The 14,458-nt window shown below is 38.4% G+C and overlaps 1 protein-coding gene across 1 annotated transcript; it reads right to left on the reverse strand.

Moving 5' to 3' along the window:
- Positions 1-1,542: 1,542 nt before the first annotated feature.
- Positions 1,543-14,430, reverse strand: LOC121945941 (glucocorticoid modulatory element-binding protein 1-like). The gene is made up of 10 exons (XM_042490321.1): positions 14,350-14,430; positions 12,702-12,844; positions 12,297-12,355; positions 11,012-11,133; positions 10,058-10,161; positions 9,354-9,538; positions 7,632-7,781; positions 3,699-3,836; positions 3,333-3,449; positions 1,543-3,243 (listed from the first exon to the last, which is right to left on the reverse strand). Exons 2-10 carry the CDS (start codon positions 12,824-12,826, stop codon positions 2,714-2,716), a joined length of 1,530 nt encoding a protein of 509 aa, XP_042346255.1. The 5' UTR covers positions 12,827-12,844; positions 14,350-14,430; the 3' UTR covers positions 1,543-2,713.
- Between the last annotated feature and the right edge of the window lie 28 nt (positions 14,431-14,458).

The following is a 14,458-nucleotide window of genomic DNA, read 5'->3' on the forward strand; positions in this document are numbered from 1 at the left end:
AACAATAAATATAGGTCTTTGGACATTTTCCCTTTGCTTTTTTAAAATACTTTTCTAAAAAATTACTAATTTCTTGCAATTTGCTGGACATTTTTTGCCAAGGTCTCTTTGCTTTTTGTCTTTGAAAGAAAACAAAGCATTTTGCTTCAGTTTCAAAGGTTTGAATGCTTGTGGGAGGCATCTGAATGCAGCACAAGAAAAGTGATGTTGGTCCAGATGTGAGAGTTAAAAGCATTAGCTGTATATTTGATTATGAGCTGTTGGACATTAGTCAGCTGCTGCAAGGTGTCCTCTCATATGTCATTACACAAGCTCAGAGATCCACCTTTGAAACAGTTGCACAAGTGCTGATGTTGCAGCCAGTGCCCTGCATGATCCAAGCTGGTGTTAAAACATGGCCAGGCTGACACGTTTAGCTGCAGATTCAGGAATCCCAATTGGATCAAGATGCCATTACGCGGGCCATTCATCACTCATTTTGTTGTCGTTTGTGAACATTAAAAGCTGTGGATTTAATTACAGGGGGCCAACAGACGCATCGAAGGCTTCCAACACGAGTGCGCATCTCAGTCTCTAACGTTGTTAGCCCCGAATGACAGATGAACGATGGATTGCTCAGCAAATTACTTCATTTAACCAAAGGAGCGCAGCGTATGTCAAACTAACACCTGTAATTACACCTGCTTGATGCACGGCAACCATTTTGCACACTAGTATTCAAGGCACAGAGTAGCAATTTATTTAAACTAGGGAGTATTTGGGACAGAATCTGTTCAGCTATATTATAGTTTAATTTGCAGTAAACCCAACAGGATGTTGCAAAACACTGTTCAAGTCCAACAACAGGACAGGCATCGGCATGAAGCTGACAGCTGCACTACGATGAAAGTCCTTTTTATCGAGTATTTCATCAGCTGCCACTCATGACCCCTCACACACAACTGCATCTGCACAGGCAGTGTTATGCATGAATTTATAATAACATATTATTAGTTCTGAGGGAAGTTGTCAGAGGCTGGCTATCAAACCGTCACTGTCTATCACAGGGCCTTTGCATGCAGCACAGTGCTTCAAAAGAAAATGAACAGCTAATCACAGGACAGCTGCTACGCTGCTATCTGTGAGGTAAAGCTTTGAAGCACTTCTGGCCGCACACCAAACAGTGATATCACAAAGTCAATTTCAATCATCTGTCAAATAGAAAATGATTGTTTGACATCAGTGATTGCTGGGTGACCACAAGTCTGACCTGCTTTTAAGGTGAAACTTGTGTGATGTATTGTTTAATTACCCTTTAACTTCAGTTTTTATGAATGGAACCAAAGTAACAGGCATTCACAACAGAGGCGAGCGGACTGTGAGATTGAAGAGACGAATAAAATGTTAAGATTGTAACTCAGTAAAAGGATAAACAAATCAGTCTGTCTGTCTAGCATATTGGCTTCCTGCAGCGAGTACTTTTCCTATCCGTACTGTCCCAAAGTCAGTCTTGTCAGTGATGGCGAAATTAGCTATTAAACACAAGCTGCTTCTGTTAAAATATCAAACAGATAGGTTTTTATTTAAAATGTGCTCATTATCTTACAAGGTCGTTCGAGACATTAGTGTCCTTTTCATCATACTCTCGTGCATCACATATTTTTTATCCTTTATATTTTTTTATCATAAAGAGAAGGGGAAAAGTAATTTACGATTATCTACTTGCAGCACGTTAGTAAAATCCCGCATACAGCAACGGCACATTAACAGTCACAATATTTACTTTACAGGTCTTACTGTCAAGAAGAATTTCAGTTCTTCAGACAGTGAATGTCTGGTGCATAGATCTTAGGCATTATCACAAGGGCCTAAATATAAGCCTGAGTGAGACATATTTCACAAAATCCAAATGATATAAAATTCAACACATAAGTGCAAATCACAAAATTTTACATTACAAATGTTATTAGAAATCAATTATAAAAGTATGAGGAAAAATTTGTCATAATGACATGAAAAAGTCGCAAACTACTTTAACACAAGGGAAAATGTAAGCAACAAAGATCATAAATAGAACCAAATATATTTACATCTCAGAGGCAGCTGATTTTTTTCTTTAATACATTTAGAAAAACTTTCACAGAGTACTGCTTCTATTACTAGATTCAATAGACAAGAGAGACGTCTGTGTTTTATAGCTGCAACTAACCATTATTTTAATTAACAATAATAAAAATTATTGCTTATTTATCATTTCTAGTCTATAAAATTTCATAAAATAGTACCAAAAATGCCCATTGCAATTTCCCAGAGCCCAAAGTGACAGCTTTATATCACAAATTCAGTTCGACCAACAGTCCAAAACCCAAAGACTAAGAAAACGTTTCAAATTTGAGCAGCTGGAATCAGTGAATTTTATGGATTATTGCTTAGATAATGATTTAAATGATAACTCGATTACTAAAACCCTTGCCAATTAATTTTCTGTAAATTTACTGATCAATGCATCGACTGTCAGCATGTCCAAAATGCTCTTTCTAAGTGTGTAATTTATGGTATCAATGCAAGAGCAAATCTGTGCTCATAATCTCGCTACAGTAACCCTGACTGAAGTAAGCGCAGTATATATGTCAGAGCATACAAGGAGGAAAAAGAACAGCTTGGCGATATAATGTTTAGTCTTTAGGTTTCAGGCACATTCCCTCACTTAGTCCAGAGAGATCGTCTCTCTCCCTCACATACTTTTATGTTTCTTTGATGCCTTTTTTCCTATAACCACCTTTTCAATATCATGTAAGCCCTCTGTCTCCTCTATGTCCTCACTTCTAAGGTGAGCGTCTTCCTGAAACTTAACAGTCCTCTGTCCAGGCTCTTTGTGGATCCCTGAGGTGTCCTCTCCCTCCACTTCCTCTTTCCCCAACCTACGAAGCTTCTCTTGGTTCCCTGTCTCACCGAGCTCACACTCTCTCTCCAGCGTGGCATTACGGCTATCTCTGTCAGTCCTGCCAGCTCTGGCTTGGTGGCGCTGGCCAGTGGAGGCAGAGAAATGTGTAAAGAGCTGAGGGCTGATGGTGAGCTGAGCATAAGGTGCAACAGATAAACCAGTAACAGAGAGAGGCTGGATCACTGGGCTTGTTTTGACAGAGGACAGCAGGTTTGACGGGTTGTGACGTTGAGGTCGTAGGTGTTTCAAGGATTGAATTTTGTAGGAGGTGCTTTTATCGCAACCCTGCTTCCTTCGCTCCTGCAAAATCTCATCGAGCGCTAAAAAAAAAAAAAGCAGGATATTGGTTAACACAATCCACTGGGGTATCACTGTGTGCACCATATGTTGCCTTCAGCAGCTTTCTCACCATAAACATTGTTATGGATTTTGTTCTCTTCGTCCTGGCTGCGCTTCAGGTCCAGAGCTTGCTTCACTGAGTCTAAAAGGCCAAACATCTTACACAGGGAATTAAGTATGACGGCATCTGACAAAACAAAATCATAAAAAGTCAGCCACAAGGCTCGAATTAATAATACAATTGTGCTCAATCACTTGAAAAAAGAAAAGAAAATCAATGTCCATGATCTCAACCCAGATTTAGCTGATGGAGCCTTTATTAAAAACATTTTTAAAATGTAATTTGAATTTTTCTAACTTAACTGACATATGATTGAATTTATAGCAATACTTTTCACAGTCTAGTGGTTAGCTAAGTACCACTGTGGGAACTCACCTGTCTCCTGCAGGTTGGCCTTCTCACTGCGAACCTCCACTCCTTTAAGAGTGGCTAATAATTCAGTCTGGAGACTGGACAGGACCTCGCCCATCAGCCCTGAGTCCGCCACACCCTTCCACAGGCTCAATACTCCATCTAGAGAAGGTCAATTATGTGGGACATTATTATGATATGTGGGAACTCTGGGGAACTGTGTGTGTTTGTCTTTTCATTTAAAAATGACAAAGTGCCGCAGAGATATATGAGAAAGTGGTATCATAGAGGTGATTTGTGTATGTGTGCGACAGTACGCATTCCTGTGTGAGCTGTGGAGCTGGACGGTAAAAGAGATTGTACCCAATAGGAGGAAAAGGCAAAGCAAACGGAATAAGAAATGTGGGATAAATGAGATGGAGTACCGAGGCGGGAAGATGTCTGAAAGTAAGATTTGAGGAGAGTTAAAGGTTTGAAAGAGAGTAATAAATCGAGGAGGGGAAACACAGGAATAAGTGTCAGGGCTGGAGAAACAATGGAAAACGATATAACGAGATAGAGGAAATGGGAGAGGTGAAGCACTTGGGGAGAGGATGTTAAATGGGTGATAGAAGTAGAAAGAGAAGAGTAGGAAAATGGGGTAGAAAGAGGAGAGGAAGGAGGACAGCGCAGACTGAAAAATTACTCTGGATCTGTACAAAACTGAGCCAAATAGAAGTTGAGTATATAAGAGTGACAAAATGTCAGAGGTGCTTGATATCTTATCTTGCAAGAGATGCTTCCACTTTCATGTTAACTTAAATGTCCGTCAAGATAAATGCAATAACTCAAGGAAAATATTCTAAATCCTATTTACAGCTATCTGAAGCTAAATTCATGTATTTCTCCATGCCGGGAATGTACTCTAATGGAAAGAAACACAGTTCAGAGGAGATAGAGGAGCGTAGTTAAAGGCTGAGTAGGTTTCCTGAGAGTTGTCAATTTGTTTTAAGCCCTGTGACAAGCAATACCGCTTGTGCAGCGAAGCACTGCAATTTGCCATTCACACAAAAGATCACTTGAGGCTATTCTACCGACTGTGGTCCAGCTGGAACAATGCCTAATCAGGTCACCTTTAAAAGCCCTTAAATCAAAGCTTAGGTCCCTGCAAGAAAAAGCCGCACTTAAAAATGTCAGATGCCGTCGATGGTAATATAAAGGGACGTGACTCTCTGCCTGCTAGTGGTCAGCAACTTTTTAAGGTCAATCTGCAGAAATGGCAGAACAACCTACAACTGCAGATTCAGAGGTTCATTGGCTCAATGTATCAGAGGTGTCAAGCAGCAGTTGCTGCAAGAGGTGAGACACAAGGGACAGGCGGACTGCAGGTAGACTGAGGTTAAAGGAATACTTCACCCACAAAATGAATATTTCTATATCAATTATTTATTCTGCGTTACAATGTAAAATCTGACAAGTTCATTTTACTTTAAAAAATCTAGGAAACCAACTGCCTTGAAAAATGTCAGTAAATATAACTATTAATCTTAATTTATGTTAACTTTATATCTTATTGTTAAATTTACTTTACTTATTTAGTTGTATTTACTGGATTTTGTGAAGTTAAATTAAATCAATCTTTTCTCAGTTTTAACGATTTCAGTTAACCTGGTATACTCTGCTAAATATTTGTACTCTGCCAGTTACAGAGTACTCAGGCATATTTGTATTTTCTTAGACATGTTAACAAAACACAATTTACAGATCTCGTAACTTCATCATTGGCAAAATCATCTTTGTCGTGATTAAGTTAAGTCAGACTAACTTGATCTACTGAAAGGGCTTACTCTTAGAGAAAAACAAGGTAATTTCACTCGTCATTTTTAAGTTAAGTTCACAAAAATTAAGTAAAGTTAAGCTAAATTTCAAGTAAACTTAACATTATTAAGTAAACATAAATTAAGATTACCAGTTAAATTTACCTTGCTTTTACAGGGCAATCAGTTTCTAAGATTATTTTAAGTAAGATAAACTTTTAAGTAAGATTTTACAGTGTACCTTGAATTTATGAAAAAAAACTTTGTTTTTTCCATGCTTCCACAGTGGACAAAGAATCCAAAAACTGCAAAAATTCTTTTAAAAAAATGAAGCAATAGGGGAACACTTTAACAACAGCAAAACTACATCCTAACAATTACAAATTTTAACACATTCAGTGCACTACAATCCATGTTATCCAGTCATATGCTCACTACTTCCCAAATACATGCATTTTCGCTATACCTCACTATTTCTAAAACTTCTGCATATGGGTAGAGCGCATGGACAAGTCTGCTCAGACATTCCATTTGGGACGTGTCCACAGGGGCATTTTTGGATGCAAGGGGTCTCGTTGCTTCCCAGCATTGGATGCTTGATGGGATTACCACTAGATACATGACGGCTTGTTTGCAAATTTTCTCTTATAGTAAGAAAAAAAATTTCATGAAATCTGCTCCTGAAAACATTTGAGGCGAGAAAGACGGCATTCAGTTGTTGAATCTGTCTTCATTTAAGATCGATAGTGGCTATTTTAAAGTTTATTCGGGAGTCTCTAGAGGTGGCCAGTCACACTGGATGCCCCTGATTTGCATAGAGTAGCCTAGATTCAACTTAATGCAAACGAGGAGCGCAACACAGCACTACCTGGATGCATTGCACGGCTGCTTACATAGACAGTGAACAGGAAAATGAAAATGATGGAGTTTGTGGACATATACCAGTTGAGGATTGTTGAGATGTGCTTCTTGTCTGTGCCTGAAACTGTTCATACATAAACAATAAGGTTTTAGAGAGAATGCATGTGTTTGGGAAGTATAGAGCATACAACTGGATAAACGAGGCTTGGATTAAACTGCACGAGTTGGATGAGAGTTTGTAAATGGATGTTTTGATGCTGTTGTTAAACATGATCCCCTATGACTTTTGTTCATTAACAATGTTCGCCATTTTTGGATTCTTTGTACACTGTCGAGGCATGCCATAAAAAACAAAGTTTTCTTCAAGAGTTCAAGGTAACACACAGTGAGCAATTGATTTACAAATAGTCATCTTGTGGGTGAAGTATTCTTTAAAAATTCACAGTTTTCATTGTTTTTCTGCACTTTTTTCATTTATTATTCATGCTATGACAGTCAAAACGTGTGTCTGAATGTTGCATCTCTTTTCCTCATCAGTTAACATTGTCATCTGCTGCAAAATGCTGTTGCAAATTAAGGGCCGCCTCGTTTAAAGGACAGTTTAAAGGACATGGCTTTCGAATGTGTGGCCTCTGGAGGACTGAAGGTCAGTGAGCTGAGCCTGTGTCTCCTCCAATAATAAAAAGGTATCTTATAAACTTTCCAAATTTACCTCCAGGACATTGCCCTTGACCAGCTGACAAAGTGGTTAATGCCAGAAGCAAATGAAATTTTCATAAGTTCAAAGTGGAGGTCATGACATATCACTTGATAGACGTTTGGCAGAGAGACACGTGACCTCCACGTGTCCCACGTGCCAATATAGAACTATAATGGTATACCACTGGATTACAAAGCTTTTAAACTGAACTTAGTAAGCAATGTGCTGCCTCATATAAAAGCTGCAGGTGAGTAGTTTCCTGCTGTGCTGGAGGATATTGTGCAAGTGCATGCCATCAGTAAATGAATGAAGCCCTTTATTGCTGGTTCAGTAGTAACTAATTGTGCAGAAATAATGCAGTTAGATGGTTATTTGTATCGCATATTACCCTGTGAATTCTAAATAAAGTTTTAATATAAAGAAGGCTCTCATTTTCTTGTTTTTTGGTAATGTTGGAAAATAAGTTCATGGATTAAGCTTTAATAATCAATATTTATCCTATCAGCCCACCCATTTCTCAGTCTATTTCTCCACTCCCACTCTTCCTCACTCTGTTCAGGCTGTTTAACAAGCACCCGTACAGCCTTTTCTGATATTTACCAGGTGTGTCAGCCCTCTTTCTCTTCACAGCATGTCCGTTGGCTGTCATGGGATTTACATCCCGAGCTGGACCAGGGCTCCACTCTGCTGCTGCACTGAACTTCTCCTCCAAAGGCTCCTCTACCTCTGCTGCATCATGTACAGCCTCTCCTGAAATAACCACAAAAAGGGGATATACTGTAAATAGAGTGCATAAACATCTCCTATTACCAGCGAACATGAGTAGGCAGATGGAAGACTGCCAATGAAATCCAATTGTTGTTTTTTTCCCTTAGATTTTTCTTTTTTTCTGTGCTATGGTTGCTCAATAAGGAAACAAGCGCATAAATTAAAAAGGTATCTGACTGCTCTTACAGGAATAGTTCAGATCTTTTGAAGTGGGTTTGTATGAGGTACTTATCCATAGTCAGTGTGTTGCCTACAGTGGATGGTGATCTAGGATGGCTCAGTTTGGAGAAGCAGGCTGGAGTCTGACACAGAGGCTAAGCATATACTGCTGTGGAGGTGGTTTAGCAACAAAATGTATTTTAGTCACCCTAAAAGGTCCCTCCTAAAAAAAATCTACATAGTTAGTTTAAGTATAAGCTGTATTGAGAGTATTCTCACAGCTTTTCTTTTCCGTCAGACAGCCTGTTCCAATGGGAAAGCTTTTAACGGCTTCAGATTCCCCATCTACGCTCTTGTCAAAGCCACCAGCTCCAATGACAAAAAAGTCATTTTAGCATGCTGAACATAGGAGCTGCTGGTCGACCGTTTCTTCAGTCACTCAGTTAGTCTGTGTTATTGTGTGACTTTGGTGATTCCAAACTAACGATTTAACCCTTTGAAACCCAGATCGACATCACTTTTCTTGTGCCGCTTTCAGACCCTTTGAACTCCGGGTTTAGTGAGAAATTAGCAGATTTAGAAAATTATTTTTAAAATTATAGGAAAAATTATACTTAGGATTATCAATTTAACTTTATTTTAAATTTTTTGTGCTCATTTTTTTAGGTAATTTTTTGCACAATACTAAATTCTTACTATTTTTTGAGTACTTTCGTCTTAAATTGCTCATTGCCTTCTATCTGTGTTTTTGAAAGAAATCAAACCAATTTACTCATTGGTTTCAAATGGTTAAAATGCCAAAGTCAGACAATAACACAAACAAAATATCTGTTTGAGGCAGCGGTAGACCAGCAGCTCCCATGTTCAGCGATGTTAAATTACTGTTTTCTCAATGGAGTCTGGCTTTGAAGAGAGAGATAAAATGGCTTCATTTTCCTGTTGAAAATTGCTGTCTGACATTAAGGTAAAGCAGCGAAAATACTTTCAATATAGCGTACACTTAAAGTGATATTATTTTTTTTAGATTACCTTTTTTAGGTGGCTACATTTATTCTGTTGCCGACCCATTCACAGCACTACATTGCTTAGCCTCCATGTCGAACTCCCGCCTGCTTCTCCAAACCGGGGGTGTGCCGACTGATATGTAATGTACTGTCTATGTAAAAGTACCCTATCTATGCCTTTAATAATCATCTCCTAATTAATTCCTTATTGTCCTTGAGCTTCAAAGGCACGTGTCTATTACTATTCATGTTTCATTATTGCAGATGAACTATATCCAGGTGGCTTTTAAGGTTTCTGTCTGCATCATCTCAATCATGTCATAAAAACAGCAGCCGAAGCATATGTGGGAGAAAAAAAAACATCAAACTGTAAATGCCAACTGAAATCTACCTGTCAGGGGAGGCACCTGTCCTCCAACAAGGTCAAGAGCCAGACATGACGGGCTCGGCTGCACTGAAGTCCCCGGAGGAAGCCGCGTGCTGTTGATCAGCACATCAAATTTAGTGCTGCGGCAGGTGTTACTGCACACCGTGTCATGCTGGTAGAAATCTATCTGGCCAGAGTCCATCATTTTCCTGCGAGATAGAGAGAGGCTGGTTAAAAGAACGCTACGTGAGAATAGTGTGGATTGAATTTGTTGAACAGTCTTGATGGTTTTCCTGAGGTTTTATTTGACACAGAGCCCATCGGTCTGACCTCTGGAGGAATAAAGATGAAAAGAGCAGATATTGCCTATTGAGTCGGCATACTGACTCACAGTAACGGCAAGAACAAGTGCAAACACGATAAAGGGGTGAGAAGTTTCACACAGCAGCTTGCCTGCGTGTTATTTGATCCTGCTATCATAATAATGCTGCTTACCGACTACCTCTGGAATGTTCTGGCAAACCCCAACAGCAGACAGACTCCACAAGTACAAATTATGTGAATGAGATATGCTGCTGACTTCGTTAGATTGAGGTGTGTTAAGTCTGACACTTTAACCCCAACGCAACAGCGTAATTAAAGGTCACACAGATTTACGGTTAGCACCAGTCAGCAACTATGAGGACGAGGACAGACAGAAAAGTAGTGTTTTTTTTTTCTCTTCATACCTGAGCATTACCCCTCCCAGTCTGATGGCCCTTTTCCAGTCCTTCAGAGTGGCTTTCCCTGCCAGGTGGACAAACTGCTTGGGACTGATGAGCTGGTCATTGAACTGTAAAAGAAGAAGAAAAGAAGAATAACACAATGTATGCTCATGAAAGCTATTATAAGTACTGTAAAACTTTGAATATAAGTCTAGTTGCAAATAATCCTAAGAAACCTGAGCAAACTGGCTAGAAAACATAGGAAGAAATAGCCCCAAAATCAGCAATATATTCAAAAGTAAAAAGTAAATTAGCTGAAAATGAAAAAGGAGAAGAAAAATAAGAGAAAAACAAACAAGTAATTAAACACAAAAGGTGCTAAAAATTAAATCAAATGAAATAATGTGTTTTTTTGTAGCGTAATCTTAAATATGAAATGTATCTATATAGTTTTCTCAACATTCCCTTCCTTTTTAGCAAAATTTCAGGTAATTTTCTGTCACATTTTACTTTGCAATTTTTGCAGTTCATTTTTAACGAAGTTCTTTCGATGTACAGTATAAAACTGGGTTATGGTTTACCTGCTGGAGATAACATTAGTTAGCTGCGTGGATCATGCATACAAATACCTGTATATATGTTTAAACTTTGTGTCAATATGAATATGCTACACACACTGTTAGCTTGGTAAGATTCTTTACAATTCAATCTCATTTTACTGAAACCATGAGCACCAAAGAAGGCAGTAATACCGAGAACAAGAGACACAAAAAAGTGTGAAACGAATAAAAAGCCTGTCCTATATAGTCTGTCCCAAATATGAGCCTATTGAGTTCAATGATTTAAACAAATAATTGCCTGGGCTATTTACTGAGGTTTTAACAGTATGTGGAGAGAGGAATGAGACAGATATGACAGAGAGGATCGAAAGAAAATCATGTCTGGTGGTGTGAGGAGGGTTTTACTAAGTCAGCTTACTTTGACACATCTGACGTTGATCCCAGGGCACACAAACTTCTTAAACAGAAGAACCGCTCGGCTGTCTCCACAGGTGATGGGGTAGCCATACTCGATCTCCTCCCCATCTGCTTTACTGTTTTCTAACAATAACAAGCCAAAAAAACATTAACTGTGTTGAAATGTATTATACTGTACCAGTGGTGTACTGTAACCAGGTAATAATAATTCATTAAGGTACTTTAGTAAAGTACAGATTCGCCCCAAAAGTACTTGTGTATTTATATTTCTGTCAGCTTTTACTTTTAATCCACTACATTTCCTAAACAAAATGTATACTTTTACACCACTACATTGAGTAGTTTACTTACAGAATCCAGGAGGAAGGGAGGAAAGAAGGAGGGAGGAAGGGACAGACAGATGAATGAAGAAATCGGAGGGAAGGAAAAACTGGATTTTTTGCTTTAAATCCTTTAAGTTGTGAAAAATATTTTTCATTTTCTTATTTTATTTTTTCAAGTGTAATGTAGGTGGTCAACCAATTATACCACGGTGTACATGTTAATTAGAAATAAACTTTCTCCAAATTATGACCACTTGCTTTTTAATTATTTACAGCATGTACTTGTACTTTTACTTTCAATGCTTGAATATTTAATATTGTAAAATTACTGTCGACACTGAAGTACAGTAAATATCAGATACATTAAGACTTTTACTAAAGTTATATTCAAATAGGTGACTTCAACTTCTACCAAAGTCATTTTCTGGTGAGATATTTGTACTTTTTTACTCAGGTGTGGCTTTGCAGTACTTTATCCCCCACTGTAGTGTACACTACACAGCAAAGCAATATATTCATTAATCAAAGTATAGTTATGTGTGCTGTGTGAAAAAAAGTAGGATTGCTTCATTCACAGCATGCTCAGAGTGTCATGTACATGCCATGTATTTCACCATCTACACACGAGTGCCACTGCCGCTGTTACCGAGTTATCCTGGTATATTAGCACCGTGCAGGCAGGCTGAGCAGATTTTTTTTTTTTTTTTTTGACTAAGAAAACAAATGCTGCACAAATAATTTCTCTGTTTATATACACTGTGTTCTGACTCAGAGACAATAAAATAGTTACAATGATGCTGTAAACGTGTATAGGCCTACTTTTTTCCACACAGAAAACTGATCAGGGATCAATAAGGGAACTGAAAATGGGACTGATAAACTGAATCGATAACTGCAATGGTATCAATAAAATCTTGTCAATTTCCATCCCTAAGTGAGAGGAGGTGTCTTTGTGTCACATACCATGATGTGTCTCTATGGCCAAGACTGTGGTGCCGGTGTCAGCAATGTCATCATTTATCCTGCAGAGGGCGACAAAATCCTCACATTTAACAGAAAAAAACCTTTCATGCAGGCTGGTTTAATAGTTCAGCAAAATATGTGCATAGCTTCTGCATGTCCACCCTTTTGAAACATGTAAAGCTTTTATTTTCCTTCACATAGCTTACTGTTTTATTCTTTGACTTAAGGCTGCATTAAACTGAATATGATGAGCAGTGATGTAGAATTATGCCAACTTTGCTATGGAAAAAAATAGATTTAATGGCTATACATTTGCACAATTCTATTTTTTTGTTAAAAACTCTATTTTGTCACACAGCCAATGCAAAAGATCTATTGTCCCTTTAACAATATAAGCCACGTTACCCATGCAGGATGGGCTGTAGGTGCAGGATGACTTGAGTCTTATGGTTGTTGCCACTGGATTCCCCTTCCTCCTCCTTCACCATCATGAGATCCCCTGCAGACACGGTGACCTCAGCACCCGCCATCACCCCCTCACCACAGAGCTGCACGCAGAGAGGGACAAGCACGCATGTTAGCATCCAGATCACACACACATACATGCATGCCATTTAATGCACACACAAGTTAATGACAGCCTCCCCCCCCAACAGTCTTTTCTGGCATGCAACTGTCATAGAAATGAATCCATACTGGGCTTAAAATGACATAATCCTGGGCAGGCCTATAGTGCTGTTGAGAATGTACATGAATGTCTGAGATGACTGGCCAAAAGCTCAGTTTGAACTAAAACCTGGGTTATATGGCCAGAATTGTAAAAATAAATAAAAGTGCAGCAGTCTATTTGCTGCACTTTTATTTATTTTTACAATTACCTTTAACCCTTTGAAACCTGAACAAGTTGGCTTGACTTCTTTCGAAAACATGGGAAGAAGGAGGAACTAAGAAATGACCCAAAATTTAGCAAGAAATTAATTTAGGCTAGAAATAGCTACCAAAAAAAGGCAAAGAAGGAAATTACCTGGAAAAAAAACACTTAAAAATAAAGATTATTTTGTAACATAATTTTAAATGTATAATTATGATAAATATAAATATAATTTTCTTGACATTCTCGACAATATTTTTGTATATAATTTATTTTTCTAAATGTAATTTTCTACATTTCCAGGTTTCTCACATTAAATCATATATTATGTAACCTTGTTGTATTTAGGCCATTTATTTTTCCCACAAGTACAGTAACAATAAAAGACCTGTTGAAAAATTGTAATCTGTTGGAGTTGTTAACAAGTCATATTAAGCAAGTCATTGAACCCAAACTGACAGCTATCTCCACATAAAGTTGTTAACTTGTCTCTGTTGTGCTATGAAGCCTATAAGCCTATATTAAGTTAATCTTCTTTTTTTTTATCTTAAAAGGTGACAGTTAAATTCTGAAGTATATGGCCCTTAATGACTAATGTGTGTGTAACAAAGTAAATGTAGATGGGTCATGTGTCAAAGTGTCCACTGAACTACTATCTATGATAATAAGGAATTAAAGGAAATTGCCTAAATTAGAAATCAGTAAACAGTTAAAGAATAACCAATAATAAATTGTTACTTTTTTTTTTCTTTTATTCTGCCGATAATATTCTTTCAGTCCTGAACGAGCAGCAGTCGACGCTTTCGAAACACGGGCGACAATATCAACAGCACGAGGAGAAATAAAGGCGAAATTAACAAAATGCCTGTTAATTCAATGGCAACCTTTTCCACGCAGTAAAGAGTCGACTACAGTAAATGTATAATCATATCCCATACTGTATCAACTACCTCTTGTTGGATAACCAACTCCTACACGGACAGTTGCGTGTCGTTCTCACCCTCCTTCACCTACTCAATCTGACGTCTGTCGGTGCGGCAGCACGCACACCCCGGCCAACAACGGTGCGACGGCGCGCGCTCCTGTCCCAGAGAGGGTGCAGAAAAACCCGCCGGGTCTACTCCTAAAACTCTAAAACACACATCCTGCTACTTTAAAGAACATTGTGATAGTTTTACTTACCGTTTTACAGCAGGGGATAGTTCATCCTCCGCTTGTCAGAGAGGCATGAGAGCATGCGCCGTGCTGCTTCGTTACACTTCCTGCAGTGAAGGCAGCATTTGCCTGAGAA

This window comes from Plectropomus leopardus, chromosome 7 (assembly GCF_008729295.1).
Source record: "Plectropomus leopardus isolate mb chromosome 7, YSFRI_Pleo_2.0, whole genome shotgun sequence".
Lineage (NCBI taxonomy): Eukaryota > Metazoa > Chordata > Actinopteri > Perciformes > Serranidae > Plectropomus > Plectropomus leopardus.